We start from the raw sequence: 23286 nt of genomic DNA, 5'->3' as shown, positions 1-23286 counted from the left end.
AGAATATTCAGTTTTGGTTTAAAGAAACGAGCTATTTTCATCAAAACCTCTCAGAAATAATTAAATGGAAAAAAGTATCGTTTTTTCTTTGGATGCCTTTTTCATTTACTAGCGAGAAAACGGATTGTGAAGTCGATTATTTAATGGAATGTGCCATACAGGTGCATCTAATTGAGTACAAATCAAAACCATTGGGATAATTGCGCGCTCTCATATGGAAAGGGTTGGAAACAAGCAATCCGTTTAATCATTCTAGAAAGCGGGACGGGGAAGTCTCCGTGCTTTGGAATAGGTTATCAAGTTGAAAGTATTCCCCGAATAAAAATATTAGAACGGCTTTCTTGGTCCAGATGTCTAGCGCTCCATTTCATTGAGGGGAAATCTCTTTTGAATCCTAATAAGGACAAAAATTTTTAGGACATTAAGGTATCCTTGAGAAAATACGTCACGGAAAGATAATGAGGTCACGAAAGAAAAAAACCTTGAAAGAAAATAAAATCTCGAAAAAAGGCATTGAAAGAAAAGTAAAATCCTGAAAAAATCTCTTTAAAGTATTATGTAACATCCCACGTGTGCATCGTCATTACATAACACCCCACGTATGCGTCCTCCTCACGTGTGGGTTCCCCACTGGCCCTGAAGAAACAAGTCACGTGAGAATGCGTCGTCCTTGACACTGGTAAGCATCCCCCTATTACATAACAACCAAAGGAATCTTGAAAAAGCGTCTTGAAATGTCTTGAAGAAAAATGTCTCAAAGTTGTCTTGAAATATCTTGAAAAACGTCTTGAAGCAAAATGTCTTAAAAATCTCTTGGAATGTCTTGAAACCTCGTGAAAAAGTTCTTTGAGAAAAATGTCTTTAGAATCGTCTTGAAATGTCTTAAAACGTCTTCAAAAAAATCTTGATGAATAACGCTTAAAAAACGTCTTAAAAAGTCTTGAAAGTTGCCTTGAAGAAAAATGTCTTTTAAACAGTCTTGGAAAAAATGCCTTAAATCCATCTTGAAATGTCTTGGAGAAAACGTTACCTATTACGCAACAACCAAAGTAAATACACCCTATTACGTAACAAACCAAAAAATCCTGAAGTAAACAAACCCTATTACGTAATAACGAAAAATAAACAAACTCTATTACGTGACATGCATCTGCGTCTCTTAGAAAACATCACTTGTTATGTAACATGCACCTGCGTCTCTTGGAAAGCATTCCCTATTACGTAACAGACACCCGCATCTCAAAAAGAAGACACCTGTGTCTTGGAGAAAATTAATTAACAGCTGCGTCTTGAGGGAATCGCCGTTAAACCTCTTCGTCATCTTAAATCGTTATAGGAAGAAAAGAGTAGTGGCTATGGGCGTGCTTAAACGAATATAGAGGATAAAAATATGTTGAAAATTATATTTAACTATTTTGTGGCATTATTAGTTTTTGAGACACAAGATAAACTAATTGAGACTTAGTTAGTCTGAACTCTGCTTTGATTCCCTTTATTTCTGCTGGAAAAATTATGCACAAACGAAGGATACAAATCAGCTTAACCTGCAACTGAGTGTACTCAGAGAAAATCCTTCGGTGTGTCTATGGGGGTAAATTTACTTTTCTATAAGATAGTAACCACAGTATGCTGATCAGAGCTACCAAAACTCTTCAAGACCAAATTGTCGAAATTAGAAGAAAAAAGACACTTTTAGTGCGCCTAAAGATTCTGTCGCTCGCGGAGCTTGTGGTTTTTTCTGCTATGATGCGGGTGTAAAAAGTATAAAATATTTCAGTTGTCACAAAGGAAGCAATCGAGGTCTTTTTCTTTTGGATTATGCAAAATTCCAGCATTTTCAATTTTGAAAGCAATGGATCATTTTTTGTTTCAAAATCTGTACAGATAGATAGATTTATTATAAACCAAACAAGGCCATAGAGCACACTATTTGAAAATTCTAAACGTAATAAAGTAAATCTACTTTCTTCTCCCCATAAAATCAAATGAAAAAAAAGAAAACAAAAACACGAACTTAAATTATTCTCCTTTCCTTACCAAATTAATTCCATGCACACCATTCAAACGGACCCTTGTCAACCAGGAATGCATTGTAAATCTTTTTCCTTTCCAAGTTAATAACATGCACACCATTTTAATCATTTTTTTCTCATTATAAAACTAACGTGGTAATGCAACACAGTATTCGATAATGTACATCACAAAAAAATCATAATCATCTCCCCCCCCCCCAAACAGTGTATCCTCGTTTCTTTACCACTTCAATAACGTATCTACAAACCTGGACGAACCTTTTTAAAATCGTCTGCAGGATCCCCGGGAACTCAAGAGTATCACCTTAAAAAAAAACTGCTTCTTAAATGAGAAAGCTAATGATACCAAGACAAAATATGTGCCCCATCCTCAGCTCCTGAAAGGCATATGGAAAAAGAGTATATCGTATCTGAGGCCACAATTTTTCTTTCAAACACTCTTTTTTATTATTTAATGGTAGGCAATTCGCTCAAATACGAAACCAGGTCCCTAATATCTCGGGGGTTAAATCTGAAACCGGGAATGTCAATTTTTTCTTATCAAAAAAATTTCAAATCAATTTGCCAAGGAAAAATAATTAAAATTTACATTGCGTGTCAAACCTCATCCAGACAGGAATTCTTAAATAGGTTTGAAGAGGCTGTTTTCTTAAAGCCCCTGAATATCACCTCGGCAATTTTGATTTGCTATCTTGAAAAATTTTAATTTTTGAAGACGAAAAATAAAATCATTGGGCAGCCAGGATATGAAAACTCGTCAGCACTTATTGATAATCATGGTCGCATGATCTTTACGATCAAAGGGAGGGAAAATGCATCGTAAAAGTCCTGGAATAGTTACGAAATGTGTTATGACCTCGCCAAGTTTCAAGTTTTGGTCTTAAAAAATTTCAAATTTTCCAGGAAGCTTTATTTGCATCACTGTTTTACGTTTCATTTCACCTTTGACATTCCATACAGACAATAATTTTTGAAACCATTATACGGACTGACCAATTGGTTTTTCTGTGATTTCAGTAATATTATTACATTGTTATGTCATTAGCCGAGAGAATCGTGGTGTATACTGTTACATACAAATTTCGAAAATAAAAGAATATTAACACTTTATTCCCTTGATAATATTCGGGTTCAATTAAGGAACAATTCGGAAAATAAATCCCAACTATTCATAAATGCAAGAAAGCGTCTGAACAGTCGTCTGTATTGGAGTAGTATCCCTGTAGTACAGCCCAAGAGAACATCGTTAACATAACCAGTTACCATCCCTGTAGTGCGGCCATGAGCAAATCATTAGCATAACCGGTTACTATTTCTGTAACAGGAAAGACCAAACATATAGGCCAACATTCAAACAGGATTATCATTACAATAACCGTATTAGCACAAAATTTACATAACCGGTTTACCTAGCAACTAGCAATTGACAACATCTATAACATAGGCATAGTGTAACCGCTTGTATCATCCTATTCATGGGAGTGAGTGTTTACATCAGTACTTCTTTTACATGGAACTTATGGTCATCTATGTTCAACCTCCGAGGGGCCCAATACACTTCCCCCGACTTTGCTCTCTCTCTCTCTCTCTCTCTTTCTCTCTCTCTCTTTCTAATTTGTTATTTTTCCGAATTACCTCCCCCCCGAATTACCCCCCTTTTGCTTAATCTTCCCACCAAGTTTCATCCTGATCTCTCCACTCTAAGCCTTTTCCAAGATTTTCAGTTTCCCCTGCTCAACTCCCCCCCAATAGCACTGGGTCCGACAGGGATTTAAAATAAGAAAGATGAGTTACGAGGTCCTTCTAAATTTGAAATTCCATTAAGATCAGATCACTCCTTCGTTAAAATACCTCATTTTTTTAATTTTTCAGAATTAACCCTCCCCCTAATTCCCCCAAAGAGAGAAGATACGTTCCGGTTATGTCAATCACGTTTCTAGGACTTTTGGATACTTTTCACACCAAGTTTCATCCCGATCCCTCCACTCTAAGCGTTTCCCAAGATTTTAGGTTTCCCCTCCAACTCCCACCAATGTCACCGGATCCGATCGGAACTTAAAATAAAAGCTCTGAGATTCTGATCGTTTTAAGTTTTAATGTTGCTCCTTACATCCAGTTGAAAAACTTTTTCATATTTATTTTTTCATTGTTTTTTTAAAGAATACTAGAAAATCCTGCAACCCCGTCAGGGAGATTTTTCTTCCCCCATGATAAATTCTCCATGAAAAGATCATCCAACGTAACCCTCTCCCCTCGATCCCACTCCCCCAACTATAAAAAATCCCCCTAAAAACGTTTGTACACTTTCCAATAACCATTTCTATATATAAACAATGGTCAAAGTTTGCGACTTGCAGCCCCTCGCCGGGGACTGTGTGGGAGTAAGTCATCCCCAAAGAAATAGTTAATAGGTTTTTCGACAATGCTGAACAAAATGGCTATCTAAAAATTTAGATCCGGTGACTTTGGGGAAATCATGAGCGTGGGAGGGGGCCTAGGTGTCCTCCAATTTTTGGGTCACTTAAAAAGGGCACTAAAACTTTTAATTTCCGTTAAAATGAGCCCTTTCACGACTTTCTAGGACCACTGGGTCGGTACGATCACCCCTGGGAAAAAAACAACACGCACCCGTGATCGGTCTTCTGGCAAAAAATACAAAATTGCACATTTGTGTAGATATGCGCTTGAAACTTCCACAGTGGGGTTCTCTGACACGCTGAATGTGATAATGTAATTTTCGTTAAGGTACTATGACTTTTAAGGGGTGTTTCCCCCTATTTTCCAAAATTAGGCAAATTTTCTCAGGCTCTTAACTTTTGATAGGTAAGACTAAATTTGATGAAACTTATATATTTAAAATCAGCATAAAAATCTAATTCTTTTAATGTATCTACAAGTATCAGAATCACGTTTTTTAGAGTTTTTGAGTTACTATTGAGCCGGGTCTCTCCTTACTACAGTTCGTTACCACAACCTGTTTGATAATATGCCATTCATGAAAGTAAGATAGGTGAAAGCATTTCAAGCATATTTTGTTTTCAGTAAAGGTAAAATTGTGGTCTGGTCTTGAGAAGGCACGGGGGTTGCCACCCCTACTCATGTTACTTTGCTCGTTTTGCGTTATTGTATGGTTTTAAAAAACGAAGTACGTTTAAAATGTTTTGACTTTTCAACTTTAGGGGGCTTGTTGCCCTCCAATTACTTTTGACTAATAAAAAGGACTCTAGCCCTTTCAATTTCCAATCAAATGAGACTTGTTCGAAGTTTCTACGACAACAAATGGTCATCTCAAAATTTCCGTCAGACGCATTTCGGGATAATACGACGTTTAGTAGAGGGGGCTTATTCACCCTCTGAATCTTAAAAAGGTCACTAGAACTTCTGCTAACCAATCCGACGAGCCCTCTCCGAAGTTCATACAATCACCCTTTCCTAAAGGTAATATCTTACCTTTCTGAATGAACGGACCCAGTACGTTAAAATAGAGGATTTTAAACCAAGTGACAAAAATATAAAATGTGACGTTTCTCAAGGATCAGTTCTGGTCCCCCTGTTATTTTTGATATATACTAATAATTTGGACAAGTGCCTATTAAGCTGTGGTCTGTCAGCTAGGGAAACTTCTACGCTTAAGGCTATTTTACCGAGCTTTGCAGAAGATATCAATTATACGGTGGCTGCTAGGACAGAACAGGTTCTGCTAAACGTTTTGAAAGTGGTATGCTATGCATTGAAAAATGAATGCAACTTAATAAACTGAAGTCAAATCACAAGAAAAACTCCATGGTAATATCTGGCAGAAGCCCTAAATATTATCCTTGGATTGAGCAGATACAGATAAGTGGAAAATATCCTAAGGACACTTTATTTCTCTCTTGTGCATACAGAGCTAGTATACACTCTCTATTTATATTACTATATGGTCTTCTACGTTCACAGTTCATCTGCATCGATTGAGAGTGCTTCAAAATACAGCGTTCTTCAGTAAGATCCAGCTATGTCGAAATTACGATATTACCCATTTTTGGTCTGCTAAAATTTTATAATGCTCTATTTATGCTTAAGTACCACATAATTTGTTACCTTAGTGCTTTAGCGTTTTTTTTACCGGTTTCACGTGTTCACGAGCATAATACGAGGAGTTCAAATCAGCTTAGGAATCCCAGAGAAGCACTACACGATCAAAGTTTCTTGTTTTTCATGTTTGCCCTAATACCTGGAATGGTTTACCTCACAATATTGTAGAGGAATCAAACCAGAGTGAGTTCCAAAGGTTATTGAAAGACCATTGTTTTAGGATTTATGAAAAGGGTGGGTGATGAGTTATCTGGTTTATTTATTTATTGAATCAATCAAATTGTTGGATTTTCTTGGTTTGATGGGTTGATGATGGGAGGTACGAATGGTTTTTTATTTGATTTCTTTGTCGTTTCTTGTTTTGCTTTTGGGGGGTGGTTATCGTCACCTTAATTATATTTAGGCCTAGTGGGGTGATTATTTACCTGAAGAAGCTTTGCTTCAGGTTTTGTTATTTTTTTTTTTAATTAATAAACCCTTTCTTCTGAAACAAAATAAAAACAAATTAGAAGTTATACATACAAAAATAAAGCCCATATAAAACATGAAACGAGAAGAATGAAGACATATAATAATCCAAACTTAAAACAAACAAAATGTAATATGAATGACAAAATTGATGATAAAAAGATTGTCACAGTTATTAAAATTGTTCGGGTCATTAGGGTCAAAAAATTTCCCTAAATCTTCTATATCCCTTAAGATTGAGGGTCCAACCACAAACAAAGAGACGGAGCAAAAGAGGGAGTAAAACAAGGAGAAAAAAAGAAAGACGTTAACTAAAAAAAAAAAGAATACTTTCAAGATGGTAAAATGGTAGCAGTTTATTATTGCTGACATTCAAAAGCTTACCGCATAGCATGGCAACTTTGCCAGAATGTTATTCATTCCGAATTTTGAAATTGTCCACCTATTATGGTAATCTACCATAAAGGGAAGAAAAAAGAGGAAATTGCAGTACCGGAAATACTGAACATGTAAAGAAGAAACAGAGTTCTTTTTTAACAGAGGATAAAGCCAAGAGAAGAATAGAGCTGAATAATCATAAAGAGCTGAAAATAATTGCGTAGAGCTTTACGATTATGTTAATCTCTCTTTGTCACGGTCCTCGAGTAGCCAACCTCACATTCCATCTTGGTATCAGAAATGAGCCGAGAACGGAACAATCTTTAATTTATGTAAAATTGACGCCCAAACACCTAATAGATGTAACAGAGGAATGTGTGTGGGGGGGGGGCAAAAATTATTCGCATGCTAAATACAAAGGGGAAACAGAAGAGATTCAAAAGTAAGATCCTCACACTTACCAATAGTTAAATAAAGACCAATCTGAACAAATGCTAAATAAATGTAATTAGGGGACTTAGAAAAGGTTATATTTACTTCTGCTTATAATAAGAAGGTCATCGACATATGCTAGATATGACTAAACAATTAAGATGAGAGTTGCCTTTTTTAAGAGCTGAAGTTCTTCAGTTTCTTCAGTTCTTCAACACAGAAAGCAATCGGGGATGTTACCTTCATCCATCCATATTGGGTATTATATACCCAATACGTATTATAAATAGAAAGTAGAGTATAGTGGAACTAATTTTTCCAAAAAAAATCCTTCCTTAGTCAGAAATCCAATTCGAAGGGCTATACATCGTCCGAAGAAAACACAAGAAATATAAATTACGACAAAGGAAAACCTAGTGTGTCATTATCTAATTAAGCCTAGAAAATCTTTAACATATATCCATAAGAGGTTAAACATTTCTTGAAACACATTTAAAAAGGCAAGACTTGTATTTGGTTTTGGCCCCATAAAAATTGTCACACTTCCCCCTCCTAGCCCTCAAAAACTAGAATGGCACCTCTAGTTTTTTCCAGAAGAAAGTATTGTGAACCTGCATCCAGCCCAATAATTAATTACTAAATAGTGAAAGCTATTTGTTAATTGTACGAGGAAATTCATCTTAAGTTTATTATATAAGACCCTAATAAAATCTGGGCGATCAAGATTGTCATTTAGGATGAAAAAAGCAGAAATAACAAATAAACGCCAGTGTCTAGGTTTACCTACTAATTTCTATGCAATTAATCGTTAAGAAGGCTTATTTTGACACAAATTCTCGGATACGGTCTTGAAACTAATAGTTAATATATACACCTAGAAGCATAGGCTGTCGGTTGACAAACATAAAGAAGAAGGGGGAAAAGTTCAGCGTATACTTTTTTCTAGGATTGGAAACCTACTGATACTATTATGAGAAATACTCACTTAGCGAGACAGATCAAGCTACCCATCTTTTTCCGTCATGCCATTATTTTCCGACCTTAGAGTTACGGATATTAGTCAATTACGTACGTACTTTATTTTGTGTTTATTGTTATTTTTTCTCCTTAGGTCGGCTACCACCCTCTCCTGCCTCATCCTACATCATGTTGTTTAGTGTATTGTAGTAATTTTTCTTTTCTCTTGTGACCCTTTACATTTATTGTTTCGGCGTGTACATTGTTCTTTATCCTGCTAGAGTCGGATTTACGAGCTCTGTTTTCAGTCAACTCATGTCCAACAATTTTGTGTCACTTAGAAAAAAAAGACGAGTATTTATCAGACAAAAAAAAAAAGACAAACCCAACAAAAAAAAAATGAAAAGAAGTATAGATTTTGAATATAATTGCTTATTTTTATCAGAATCAAGTTTATAAAGATATGGATACCTTATGTTCCCATTAATGAGATTCCCACGGCCTTCGATCCTATAGACAATGATACAGTCCTACATGATACTTATATAAAAAAAGTGACTGGTATGTGAATAAATTGCCAGCAACAATGTTTTCGTATCCCCACCTTACTCAGGACACTGAGCTGATTAACAAATTAAAGACTTTCAAAACCCAAGCCGTATGTCAAACAAAAAACAACTCCTTTTTTGAATGACAAAAGAATCCAATTTTACCTTTGAAAACATATGGCAGAGTATTTAATCAACAGCCTATTAAAGGTACTTCAACACACAGAATTGGTTGAAGGATTACACTCTTCAGGGCAAAGCCATTCACTTACGTTTTTAGGCAATTTACTTGCGCTAATTAGGAGTAAACTGAAGAACAATAAACATAAATTTGAAAAGCCGTTTCTCTGCAGCAACCCTTAATACAACCATGAAAATAAAACTGCAGAGTCAGCGAACCATTTTTTCTCAAGAGAAGTGAGAAGAGCAGTACCACAAATTTTCTTTGGAAAAAGGAAGAGGATCATGAGCATTAAATACAAAAAAAAACATTAAGAACAAGATTTAAACATCAAAGGTCAAATACTTACACTAAAAAAAAAGGAATGTTAGGGTTGATTATTCGTTAAAAATTAAATTTTTCAAGTTATGGAGCGAGGATGATTTACGCCCAGCCTCACTGGATTCAACCATGCCTAGCAATAGATTTATATTCTTTTCAGTAACCAAAAAGGTTAACTAATTATCCTCAAAAGATCACTACTTTGCTGGCGATACACAATTACTGCTAGAGTCTAAAGTCCGTCGTCGTAGACCAAATAATCTTCTTTCTCTATTTGAACACAAGCTAGAAACAGAAATTGTACACGAAATGCATTTTTACACGAAATGCATGGTTGACATTCGCTTTTTACACGAAATGCATGGTTGACATTCTTGGGAAATAGAACATATTCGTGGTAGTAACAATACCATATAAGAAAAAAAGTAAATAAATACGGCACTAAACAAAGTAGACCTTTGATTCCCGAAACTGGAGGTTATACATACAAGGAAAAGGAGGTATAAACATGTAAAGGACAGGGTTACAGCTTCAAATGATCTTACCTGCAGCCAATCATATAAGTTAATAAGTTTTCCACATTCTAAATGAACTTTGTAAGCAATACAAGTGTCCGGCATTGATTTTTCAACAGCGGCAGAGTCTTCAATCCGGCAACAATCACACTAAAAGCAGATGCAGATTGGGTCACTAAAATATCATTGTGTTTTAACGGATAAGGGTCCGAGTCAAATGCTAAAGAGAGTTCTTTGCAAACAGAACATTTTCCCTTCAAATGCTTCTTACGCATTCGTATCCAAGAGTTTAGGAATAATTAACAATGTATGTCAAAATGACTATGCAAAACAGAAGATATAAATAGAAACTACTGACCAGGCAATAGTTCTATCAGAAGATGATTGTCACGAGGAAATGTTTTTGAAGATGTCATGTATTCTAAACTATAGTAGCAACAAAAAATATATTATGATTCTTTCCTTTAGTTTCAAAAAAATAAAAGAGGGGTCAAACTAGCCAGGGTGTGTAAGTTTTCTTTATACAATAGATTTTTATTATAAAAATATGGTTCAATTCAATCTTCTTCTTGGGAATGTGGGTAATCAATAATGTTCCAAAGCTTTTCCCAAGACTTGCCTATATTTGTTAGTCAACGAGAAGTGATGATGATTTTCGTTATTAGGCTTATTAGTATTATTGGGTTTCACAATGCGATGTTTATAGTTTTCTGTTATTTGGAATGTTATAGGTCAGCTCAATAGCAAGTTATTATATATTTTTAAAACAACAGATTTCATCAAAAATAGAAGTCAAGCATTTAATAACTGGCTGAAATTGTAATATACATTACTTTTTCAAATGAGAAACAGTAGGAAATTTAATTTTATTTCTTTTCTACCTGAGTTTGGCGGTGGTTATACCTAATTATATATTTCCTCTGGATTATGTTAATGGATAATAACAATTGTTTTTAGCTTATCTTTTCATTTTTTCCTTATGTTTATCTTCTCTTTCTGTTTTCATCTTTTATGCTCCACTTTTTTCCGTTTTATCAATTGTTTAACTTCTTAATTTATGGTCAACAGCAGGGGTCCTCAAATTGTGGTACGCGTACCCCTTGGGGTTAAGTAAAATTTTTAGGGGGTACGCAGCCAGTCAACAAAAAAGACATGAAACAACCCTTTAGCTCTAGAACTGGCAATTTTACTTATTTTAGCTATAGTTTACTTAGTACCGGGAACTGAGAAGGGGTTACCTAGAATGTTTTGTGGGTAAAAAAGGGCACAGCGTCTAAATAAGTTTAGAACCACTGGTCTAAAGCATTGGGATGTTTAGCCAATGATTTTTGTTCAACCTTGATCTTATTCTAAATCTAAAAATGCCGAAACTTATACCATTTCCGACACTCCAAAAAAAAGCATTCTAAGCTTCGGAGACCAAACAAAAGTTCAATATAAGTTTAAGAATGATGTAAATTGACCTTCAAAGTGCTAAAAAAGTAAATAATAAGGAGGCGAAGATAAACATGCCAAGTTTGTTTAGTGACATTTTACCAAGATTTGAAAATAAATTTGATGAAAAATATAGTAGTTGCGTAGAATCCTAAAGGTTGTAAACTTAAGCCAAACTTCCTTGTTTACATAGGAATCTATATGTCAAATATTTGTCTTTTTGGTGTGGTTCTTGTCATAATTGCGCAGAATACAGCATTTTCATTACGGAGAAGAAAGATAAAAACAAGCAAGGAACAAAAGCTGACTTGCTTCTGAAGCACTGTTGGCTGTTGATGGTAAAAAGTTCAACCAGTAAAAGGTCAGCACAAAGATAACGTTATTTAGTGAATAGAAACGAATCAGAAGGGTTTCGCAAAGCCCAACTCAGGTTCAGGTCAATACGCAAATCAAGAATTCACGACATTATTGTCAAACGAAACAAAAAAATCATAAGGCAACGTTAGAAAAAAATGACAAGAGTAGTTAGTTGGTCTAAGCACTTAAACTGGAATTTAGTTCGGGTTGAGGGAGGCAAAATCGAAAAAACACAAAAATGTGTTATTATATGAAAACATAGAAAATTACTAGATATATCATAACAATCTTAAGACTTCAGGGGGATTAAATTCCCCGCTTCCCGCATCTGTACACACCTGAGTGATTCAATTACAAAACAGTAAGTTAGAGCAAATATAAATTACATGCAAAGAAACTATCACAGGAGAAATAACAGAAAGCTGAAAAATATTTACCGAGGATTTTTCTTTTTATGCTTTCTTTTGCTTATTTGCTTAACACGATCAAAAACACATACGTTACTGTAATTAAAAATGGGGGCTAGAAATAGGCTACGCATAAAAAAAACTAGAAGTTGAAATGACAAAAAGGGAAAACCTGATCCTAGATCAGTCTCCCTTTCCTATTCTTAAAGAGCCACAAAATTATGTTATTTAATCTGAAACGCAATTCAGCCTAAGAAGGCCGAAATTCCAATGGCACTTTTTATCTAAATGACACATTTTCCTATTCGCACTAAAGCTAAGGACTACCACTACAAAAGGAGCATTCAGGTTTGCAAATAGAGAAACTAGCATAACACAAATAATGACAAGTTAAAAAATATCTCTAGACGGGGACATTTTCACATTGGGAGGGTAGTTTCTGGAGGTGAACTTTCCAGAGGAATATTTACGCGGGTGGAAACTTTGCCAAAATTGATATGCAAATTCCGCTTAATTTTTCGTATACGGTGAGCCAAATTCAAACCGGCATTAGTTGAAAAACGTTCAGAAATTAAACTAAAAAGAAAACGATTTTTTTTAACTGAAAGTAAGGAGCGACATTAAATCTTAAAACGAACAGATAGTATTCTGTATATGAAAAGGGTTGTCCCCTCCTAAACACCTGACTCTTTATAATAAAGTGTGTCTCTGCCACAACTCTACTTTCTTAAAATAATTAAAAACTTTAAGAGTAAAGAGCTAGGTGTTGAGGAAGGACAGCTACTTTCATATACGGAATAATTACTGTTCGTTTTCCGTTTTAATGTCGCTCCTTACTTTTAGTTAAAAGAAACTTGCTTTTCTTATTTAATGTTTGAAAAGAATGGGTTAAAAGGGAATACAAAGTTGACTGTATTAGTCTTATCTGACAAAAGTGATTACAACACGATAATCTAAATCATTATCAGTTTTAATTTTTCTTCACTTTAGGTTAATTTCTGTTCTTTTTAAGTTTCTGTTCTTGTGTAAGCTCATTGAAACTCTCACTAAAATTCTGGTTTTACTTCAGATTCTGCTCGTATATTCCATAACATCCACTGTTTTATAGTGACTATATTAGAATGTCAACCCCCGCTCTGTAATCTGCAAGCTCATAAATCCCCCGATATGAACTGCACTGGAATTTGGAAGCCCATCTGGCGAAATGCAACGTTTTGTTTAGACACTCGTTTTGCAATTGAAGCCTCAGGCTCGTAATTAGTAACATAAAAAATTCTTAGATACCAACTTTGGCGAAACATTTGCGAAGTGCATACTTTCCATCTTTGATCAATAATTTCGTGCTAAAATAAGTCTGTACGACGTTCCAGGCAGGAGTGTTTTACATGCTTTAGAAAAGCCCAAAACTACTGCTTTAGAAAGCCCAGTTAGATAGACCAAAGCATTATTTAATTCTTTCATTCAGATTAAATAAAGAAGAAATTTTTTCAATAAATGGGAGTAGAGACCGAAGTTAATACTGACAACAAAAATTATCGTACCGGGGGGCTTCTGTACTCTTCAACCTCCTACTCTTTTTGGTAAAGTGTGACCAGTGCCAATATTAAAAGAATTTTAGAGTGGAATATGCATAGCCAGTAGATTATTCCAAGTATTCAATTTATAATTTCCTTTAAAAACATTTTACCATAATTTTTAATGTTTGACGCAAAAGCGAATGAATAAGCTAATTCTCAAAGAACTGTGAAAAATTGTAACCTTTGTTTTTCGTTAGAACAATTCTGAAGAATTGAAAAAGTGTCATTGTAGCGTAAATGGCGAGCGGGCAGGTGAGGGGGTGGCAGCCCCCCTCATACGCAGGATTATACCTGTTCATTTTAACTTCAAATCCCGCTCTTCACTTTCACTGGGACTTTTTTTTTGTTCTTTATTAGTTTTATATCCAAGGTATGTCAGGAAGTTTGCACACAGAAACGTTGATTTGTATATTTCAATTTTTCTCATTCGAATAGACTATCAATTTCAACATTATGTTTAGTCATAATGAGACACAATTCTTCTTCCAATTTCGACGACCATTTGGATACGCACATCCCTTGTTACCGCACTTTTGGGGGAGTATAGAGAGGAGTATGGCATAAGTACCCTTTGGGCCTAAAATACAGCATTTGCTGGATTTGTTCACTTGCGTGAAGAAGGGAAAGTCCTTAAGTTCCTAAAATAGTTGAGCAAAATAAAGAAACAGATAAATATTTCGATGTTTTGATTACTTTGCTATCTAAAGATGAAAATAGCACTCAAAACACCTTTAAACAGTGCTTTCAAGTACGCTAATTCTTAACGTAACAAATCCGGCTAATTATTGGTCAATATCTTTACTGTCAGTTATTAGCAAAATGTCTGCTGTCTGATTGCCTTTTCAAAAGCAAAAGTTTTTTTTTTATTAATATTAATTTCTGTTTTCCTTCCAACCTAAGTACTTAACAAAGCATATATTCAACTATATAGCGATGTTCATGCGGCTCTAAGAACTATTCTATTTTTATCTCTGATCATTGTGTTGCGAGAGTAGAGCAACACTTTGGTTTTGTCATTTTTTTTTTGTTCTTAGCACCCCGATTTCCTTATTCCTAGAAAGTGGAAAAGGTCTAACCTCTGCGGTTTTTACGGAAAGTGTGGACCTTAGGCCGGATTGATGAATATGACTCTGCATTTTGGAAAGCTTCGTAGAACTGTTTCCTGGGGCCAAAAATCTATTGTTTCTACCCATTTCTGTTCGTGATTTTAGCTGAGTTTATCATTCGGTTTTTTGCACTTGGGATTGCGGTAGAGAAATGGTATCAGATGTGCCTCTTAAACTTTAAAAGTTCTCTGATTGCTAAAGAAATTAGAGTTTATCCTTTGCTCATTTCTAACTGATGACGTTAGAAACTTGGCCTACGGCAAAAACGTCAACTTTTGAACTAAGACAGATATATTTTTTTTTTCGACGGCAGTCGATAGCTCTTGATGAACTGATCAAAGTATATGCCATCCATTTTTGGTAGAAAAATTCCTTCATGAGATATAGCAATTTGAAAGTTTAAAGGGGTTGACAACTTCAGTAGTAAGGTACACACTGAAATCAAAAATAGGCCAAAACAGAAATGGTATCAGATCTGCCTCTTAAACTTTAAAAGTTCTCTCATTGCTAAGGAAATTAGAGTTTATTCTTTGCTCCTTTCCAAGTGATGACGTTAGAAACTTGGCCTACGGCAAAAGAGTCAACTTTTGAACTAAGACAGATATTTTTTTCGACGGCACTCGATAGTTCTTGATGAACTGATCAAAGTATATGTCATCCATTTTTTGGTAGAAAAATTCCTTCATGAGATATACCAGTTTGAAAGCTTAAATGGTTGACAACTTAAGTAGTAAGGTGCAAACCGGAACCAAAAATAGGCCGATACCAAGTGTGAGACATATGGGGGAGTTTTAAGCAACAGTCGGCTGTTAGCTCATAATCTTCTAGGGCAATGAGAGGTTCGTAACTTTTGCTAGTTGGCGTACCTATTATTTGTTTCCTGTGTATTTGATGGTAAGACCAATTTGGTTCCAGTGGTAAGTAATAATCGGCTGTTAGGCTACAATCATCTTCAGCGATGAGGGGTTTGTAACTTTTGCTAGTTACAATGAGGGATTTGCGACTTTTGCAAGTTGGTTTACCTAGTATTTATTTTTAGACCCGTACAGATTAAAAACTCCAGCGTTTAATCGAAGCGATGAAACAAAACCAAAGTATTGCTCTCGCAACACTTTACTCGGCGAAGCCAAACAAAGGTTGCCACAACACCTCACGTTGCCCATGGAACGTAGATCTAGTTCTACTTAACATCTGCGTAATTTTGGCAACATATTCAATCCCCTGACTGTCTCTCAAACTGTCGGGAATGCCCTGTCTGGTTTAGCTAAAAAGTGTCACCTGTTTGGTACCTTCAAAAAAACATTTGTTCTGTATGCCCCCATACGGTGAAGCAGAACAATTTTTTGAAATTGCACGTTTGAGTGAAATGTAATTGGGTGAAATGTACGTTTGAGCTGTTTATTGCGCATGGCACTTAGACCTGGCTTGGTTTTCAGCAAGTAATCAGAGGTGGGCTGGTGTTTACCATTTTCCTTTTTTGTGTGTATTATTTGGTTGTGACTTTCCTTCTTCTACTTTTTTTCCCATCCATTAAGACTTGTGGAAGGTATATGATGATGTAGCTGCTTTTATTTTTTGAGATAATTGTTAAATTTTTATCCGCGAAATAAATCTATCAATCTACAAAAAAAAAGGAAAAATTGAGAGCCACTAAAAGGATTTCAAAGGCCATGGTAGTGGAGCTTTTGGCAGTAGAATTTGGGGAGGAAAGAGACACACAATTCAATTCCCCAATTCATACTCGTTAAAAAAATTACAATTCCTATCGAAAAAATTGTACCCAAGTCCCCTCCCCTAATGGGTTCCCATGTGGCCCAACGGTATTGGCTCTTCAAGAGAACTACGATGTGACACCTATTTGCTTTTTTGTTTTGAGCTAGTACAACTGAAGTACCAGGTAGAAAATAAAATATACCATTCGACTCCACACTCAATGTTCCTTCCAAATACAACAATCCCTGCTGTTGCAATTGCGTCTCAACCCTTCTCTCCCTTCCCCTGAATCTTACCTAATATAGCCTTAGGCTATATACAAAAGTTCGCAGATTTTGAGAATTTGCATTATTTTTTGTACTCAATTCTCATCAAAAGCTGTTTCATAATGCCAAAAAAGCCAATTTGAAAAACAAAACAACAAAATCAGCAAGCGTCCACACATTTATTGTTAGTGACTATGTTGCTCGAATCGAGGACCTGAATGCAAGTCCAAGGTATTTGAGAAACGCACTGGCAAAAATTAAATCAGGGCCAATCTGAATTTTTGAATCGGAAGGGTGATAACAACCAAAACGAGAAAGAAGCGACTGACAGCCCAATGTCCGGCAACCCGGCATACAGGCTGTTCACAGCAGCCTGCAGTGATTGCAAATTATAACAGCAGACAGCAGAAAATGTCATCTGTATACGAAAGATGACTTGCGTAAAGAGATGGCACGATAAGAAAATGCGGTATTCTGCTGGATAACACTGAGCCCTGTTATGCTACACGGCACACAGAAATTCGGCTGCTATAAATATTTTTGACGCGGACACGTATAGAAGAATTTCATATCATTGCTACAGGGAGGCACAAATGAATGAGTTTACCCCAATCCTCAAAAGTGCTAAATAGCTTGGGAGTGTAGGATCGAATCAAATGCTTTGGAAATATATATTGTACAACATATGAAAGTTTCTTCATTCTTTCATACCTCTCCAAAATAGACACGAAAACTACATGTGCATTCCCAACACCAAGACCTGCACGAAAACCAAACTGATAATCTCCATGATCACACCAATTCGATATTTTTAAAAGAAGAATTTTTCGAATAATTTTGCAATAATTGAACAAACTGTAATTGGACGATAAGAATCATAAGCAAATATTATTTTTAAAAAATGATCAGCTCTCCCAAAATATTTATTTCAAAGAAGCAAACTTAATAAAAGTTGAAATTATTACCTGTAAAAGTTGTTCTTACCTGTATACCAACTTAATAAAAGTTGAAATACTTAATACCTGTTGAAATTCAAACTTCAAACAGCCAGAAATGAATATTAAAGGATAAATGAAGCCCAAAACAAACAGAAACTAAATGAACAACAATCGCAAAAAAATACTTTAAGTAGTGTCCATTCAGGGATACTACTACTTTAATTTTTTATTTGCAACTCGTCAAAGATACCAAAATAAAAAATACTTTTAAAGTAATTTTAAAGTTTAATTTTTATTTTGACCCGTTTATTTTTTATCTATCTTTTATCCTTCTTTCTGCACTAGGGACGGATGAATGTAATTCTCGGCCGAAATACTTATGGCTTATTTTATTTTCACTGGCTGTGAATTGCCTCGTTCTCTTCCTTATTGAAATACTTTAGTCACAGAGCTTAAGAGGCATCGAAGGTCTGCGATGGCTGGACCTCACCAGCAATGATACGCTGATGCAGCTAACTAAGTAGCCTTGATTTTGGTCTGCGATGGTTGGACCTCGCCAGCAATGACGAGCTGATGAACTAAGTAGCCTCGATTTTCAATCAAAGCAGCCGAGCTAACTTTACGATGGTTTAGATGCCTGCTGCGAATGCCTCCACATCCACTCGCAAAGACGATCTGTCACTTTGACCCTATTAAATCCAGTTGAAAGCAGCGCCACAGCCGATCAAAGAAGTGATGGTCCGACAGTCTGTCCAAGTTCCTCATGATGGCAAACATCAGACAGAGCAAAACACAAATACCCGTGATGGACCAATGTGGAGAGAGGAGGCAGACGTCTCTCTCTACGTCGAGCAGTGCCCGATAGGAGATATAAGTCAAGTAAGTCTCAATATTCATTTCTCATTCCGGCATTTACAAAATAGTTTTAGGGTTTGATCCACATACTTTGGAGCCGCTCTTCAATATGGAGAGTAAATACCAAGTTTTTTCTTTTTTTTTTGACAGAAAGTTACATCTCACTTTAATCCAGTAATTTTCCAATCAAATCAAAGTCCAATCACTTTCAATTTACAATCGAATGATCCCTCTAATAAGTTCCTGCAACCATCCCTACTATACAAAGTGGTCAAAAGAAAAAAAGAAAGAAAATATTTAGATGCCATATTGTTTTCTGGTAAATGCCCTCAACTTGGGTCACCCGATTTAAAACCTACATTTTTTAGGCACTTTCTTTGCTGATTCTTATATTAGAAAAGAAAAAATTATTTGTATAAGTATTCTTTGAATCGCACACAGGAAAAAGCCTTAGCTTGAACCTAGCAAAGAACAAACACCGTCAATAATGTCAGTGCTGCCAAAAATGGTTCAGTCAAAAATTTCGCTCTTGCGTTTGTTCCTAAGCTTGCTCCAGCGTTTAGTCCTATGTTTGTGCCTGTCTTTGTTGCTGTATTTTTTTTCTGTGTTAGATCCTGTGTTTGTAAATTTGTTCGTCCCTGTGCTTCTTCAATCCTGTGTTGATTGGTTCTCAAGCTTCTGTGTTTTTTCTTTTTAGGTTTTCATGCTCTTTGTTCCCGTGAACACTTTTGTGCATTAAGGACTTTGAATTTTTCAAAATCTGTATTATTATTTACTGAAACTCATCTTTATACAAAAAGAAAATAACAAAGCACTACCAAAAGAAGAAGCAAAAGAGCAGTATACAACTATGCCAATCTTGAACCAATGTAACTAGTGTAGACGCAGTTGGTTTCAAGCATATGTTGGAATATTTTGGCTGTGTCTTCCTATAAGTTTAGTAACGGCTATAGTCGGATCTGCTGCATGAAAACTATTGATGAGCTCTGAACTGCGTGTTCCTCAAAGAATCTTCCAGAAGGGTGCAATATAGAGGATATGGGAGAGATTAGCAGTGTTGTACAGCGTTGACAGATAGTAGTGACCAAAACGAAGCTTAGCAGAGACTATGGAAGCATATGAAGCTGATATACAGCGTTTTATATCTTCTGTTAGAAGATGACGAGTGTGAGAAATTATATTTCTAATGAGGAAACTATTTGGCCAAGAGAAACTTGGCCAGGAGAAACTATTTGGTCAGGCTGGCGGATCTCTGAATTTCCGATTACAATTTCATCACGAAATGGGCCATTCTAGTTTAAAAGTCGGACTTTTCAGTGTTAAACACGAGACTAGATTTTTAAGTATTTTGTTTTCAGTTTTCAGAAACTTTCAGAAATTTTCTCCAAAGTTCGACTGAGGTCAAAAATGTCTTCAGTATAAGCGATAAAGGAGGTATTGAGGCCAGAGAGAACGCAAGGCATCTGACATTGGTCTTGAGCTTCGATGGCATAATTACCGAAATAACAAGAGGCAATGACACCTCGCCTTGCTCCTTCCTTAACTGGTACAGTTCTATCCAGTGGCCTTCCCATTTCACCTTTCTTTTGAGGGATTTAAGTCAGACTCATGGCTTAGTATACATACCACTTTGAGATCTGATGACAGCCGGATTTATTCCTCTTTTAGCCGCCCTTAAAAATATGAGGGAATAAATCAGGGAGATAAAGGTGCAACGAACATGTTGCTCGCCAAGGCGAGTGAAATACCGGTACAAAAGCATCAAGCAGAGCATTAGCAACAACTGCAAGAGAAACTGCGCATCCAATGCCATGTTGAAAGCCAAATTGATGTGGAGGCGTGTAACATTTTCTTTCGGCCCTCTTATGAACAATTAATTTTAAAAGTTTATTAAAGAAAGGTGAAGGCCGTATTAAACTTAAGATCAGAAGAAATAGAAACCTACAATAACACAAACACAAAACAACTAGAAATTACTATTAAAGAATAAATGAAACCCAAAACGTACAGATGTTAAATAAACAATCATAGTAAAAAAAAACATACAACAGGTACTAATATAAATGAATAAACAAATCTCAAAACGAGTAAAGCTGAAAATGAATATGCAAATCAAGCTTAAAACGAACAAAAATATTTTGCTATTGAGGCATAAATGAAACCCAAAACGAACACAAATTAAATAAACAATCATAGCAAACAAACAAACAGCAGCTACTAATATAAATGAGTTTAAATTGAATATGCAAATCTAGCTTGAAAAGAACAAAAATCTCTACAAAGAGGAGTTTGGGTTTTGCCTCCTTCATTCAATGTAAAAGTCTAAAGCCTATTGCATCATTGGCTCTTTACTGAAAACTATATGTGTCTTGAGCAGTCTTGAAAAGTACAAATAAAATCAAACTGAAAGTTTAATATAAATGTTATTAATTGTTGAAAGAGCATCAGTTCAAGATTTTATTTCGTTATAATTGTATTTTCATTTTCAATGCTGAAATAACTGGAAAAGAAAATATTTACAATATCATTCGTTTTCAGTGAAGCCGCAATGACGAAGTAAGCTTTACACTTTTACAGTTAGGGAAGGGGGCAGCATCCAAACTCTTGTTTGTAGTTGTTTCCCTTGCTCCGGGGGCTAGGGAAAATTTCTTAATTTGAATTCGGGATCATTTTGAACAAAATGGCTATTTCAAAGTTTTTATAAGATACATTTGGAGAAAAAAGACCCAAGGGGGGGGGGTGCTTGTCACTTTGTGATCACTTTGATTCTTAAGAACACAAGTTACAATTCTTGTCCCGGGTGCTATGGAAGATTTCTCAATTGACTATTTTAACAAAATGGCTATTTCAAGATTTATATCGGGTGTATTTGGGGAAATTGATATGGGGGAGGGGGTGGTAGATACCCTCGGATCACTTTTGATCACAGTTAAAAAGTTAATTTTAACCTTCCATTTACAAGTAAACGAGCCGTCTCTGAAGTTTATACGAACACCCCTTACATAAAATCTTATATGCCCTCAGGGCTTAGCTTACAACACTTACAACCCAGGCTATGGGGGATGTGTCAACCCCAGAGTGTTTGTTATTTGATCTTTGAACTACTTTGAACAAAGTAGCTATCTTAAAATTGGGTGCATTTGGTGAAATAGGGCCTTAGGGGGGGGTAGTTGCCCTCAGATTACTTTTGACTCTTGAGATGGGAACTAGAAATTCTGATTTACAATCGAATAAGCCCCTTCCGAAGTTTATACGATCATTCCTTCCTTTAAAAAATTGTATTGCCCCAGGGCACATTTTATAACACTTGTCCCCGGATTCTGGCCAGGCTGTTTTATCCATGGTTTTTGTTATATTATCTTTGGTCTATTTTGAACAAAATGGCTCTACAGATTCGATTGGACGCATTTGGGGACAAGAATGTTGGGAGGGAGAGGGAGCTAGTCGCGGTCAGATCACTTTTGACTCTAAAAGGTCGGATTGAAACTTTCAATTTCTAATCAGTCGAGTCCCCTCCAAAGTTTATACGACCATCTCTTCCATAAAAAACTTATACATCCCTGCGGCATAAGTTACAACCCTTCCCCTAGCTCTGAGGGGTTATGTTGACAACAAATTTTTGTTGGTTATCAACAAAATTTGGCTATCTCAAAGTTGCAATTTGATGCATTTGAAGAAAAGATCGTGTTTGTGTCAGGGGGCGGGGGGGGGGGGTTAGATGCCCTTCGTTAACTTTTGAATCATAAAAAGGTAACTAGGACTTTCGATTTCTAATCAAATGAGCCACCTTCGAAATTTATACGACCGTTTTGTAGAGGCTTAACGGCCTGCCATCAAATTTGCCAATATATTTATTTATTTAAATAAAAACTTTATACGACTTTGGGGTTTAACTCAAAACACTTGCCTCCGGGCCCGGGGGGGGGGGGTTGTGTTGACCCCGGAGTTTTTATTATCTGATATTTGAACTATTTTTAAAAATGGCTATCTCGAAATTTGTATCTTATGGATTTGGGAAAAAAGGGCTCGAGGGGGGGGGGGGGGCTAGTAGCATTCGGGTCTCTTTTGACTCTTACAAAGTGAACTAGAACTTTCAACTTTCCAATCAAATGAGCCACCTTCAAAGTTTATACGACCCCCCCCCCCCCTACACAAACACCTTATACGCCTCCGGGGCATAATTTAAAACACTTGCCCCCCGGGCTCTGGGGGGTTATGTCGACCCCCCAGAGTCTTTGTTATCTGATGGCTGAACTGTTTAAAAAAATGGCTATCTAAAATTTGTATCAGATGGGTTTGGGGAAAAAACGGATAGGGGGGCTAGTTGCTTTCAGATATCTTTTGGCTCCGGATCTCTTTTAACTCTTAAAAAGTGAACTAGAACTTTCAATTCCCAATCAAATGAGCCCTCTTTGAAGTTTATACGAGTATCCCTTTAATAAGAGCCATATATGCCCCCAGAGCATAACTTACAACGCTGTCCCCGGGCCCTGGGGGGTTGCGTCAACACAGGAGTTTTTCTTATCTGACCTTTCAACTATTTTTAACTCAATTGCTCTCTAAAACTTTTTATTAGATGGGTTTACGAAAAAGGGGCTGGGGGGGGGCTATTTGCCTTCGGATCTCTTTTGACTATTAATAAGTGAACTAGAACTTTCAATTTCCAATCAAATGAGCCCTCTCTGAAGTTTATACGAGCATCCCTTTCATTAGAATCATATAC

General features: G+C 36.1%; 1 protein-coding gene across 4 annotated transcripts in view; it reads right to left on the bottom strand.

The window, feature by feature from the left end:
• The window catches only part of LOC136040838 (origin recognition complex subunit 3-like), a 115646-nt gene that overhangs the window by 9806 nt on the left and 82554 nt on the right, over positions 1-23286 (bottom strand). For all 4 annotated transcript variants that reach the window (XM_065725190.1, XM_065725216.1, XM_065725198.1 and 1 more), the window contains one exon: positions 9941-10060. In XM_065725190.1, coding sequence (XP_065581262.1) covers positions 9941-10060 — 120 coding nt within the window. The remainder of the gene's footprint in view (positions 1-9940; positions 10061-23286) is intronic.

The sequence above is a fragment of the Artemia franciscana genome, chromosome 2 (assembly GCF_032884065.1).
Source record: "Artemia franciscana chromosome 2, ASM3288406v1, whole genome shotgun sequence".
In the NCBI taxonomy this organism is placed as follows: Eukaryota; Metazoa; Arthropoda; class Branchiopoda; order Anostraca; family Artemiidae; genus Artemia; species Artemia franciscana.
The sequence above is the reverse complement of the archived record's forward strand: the minus strand, read 5'-3'. Positions and strand labels throughout refer to the sequence as shown.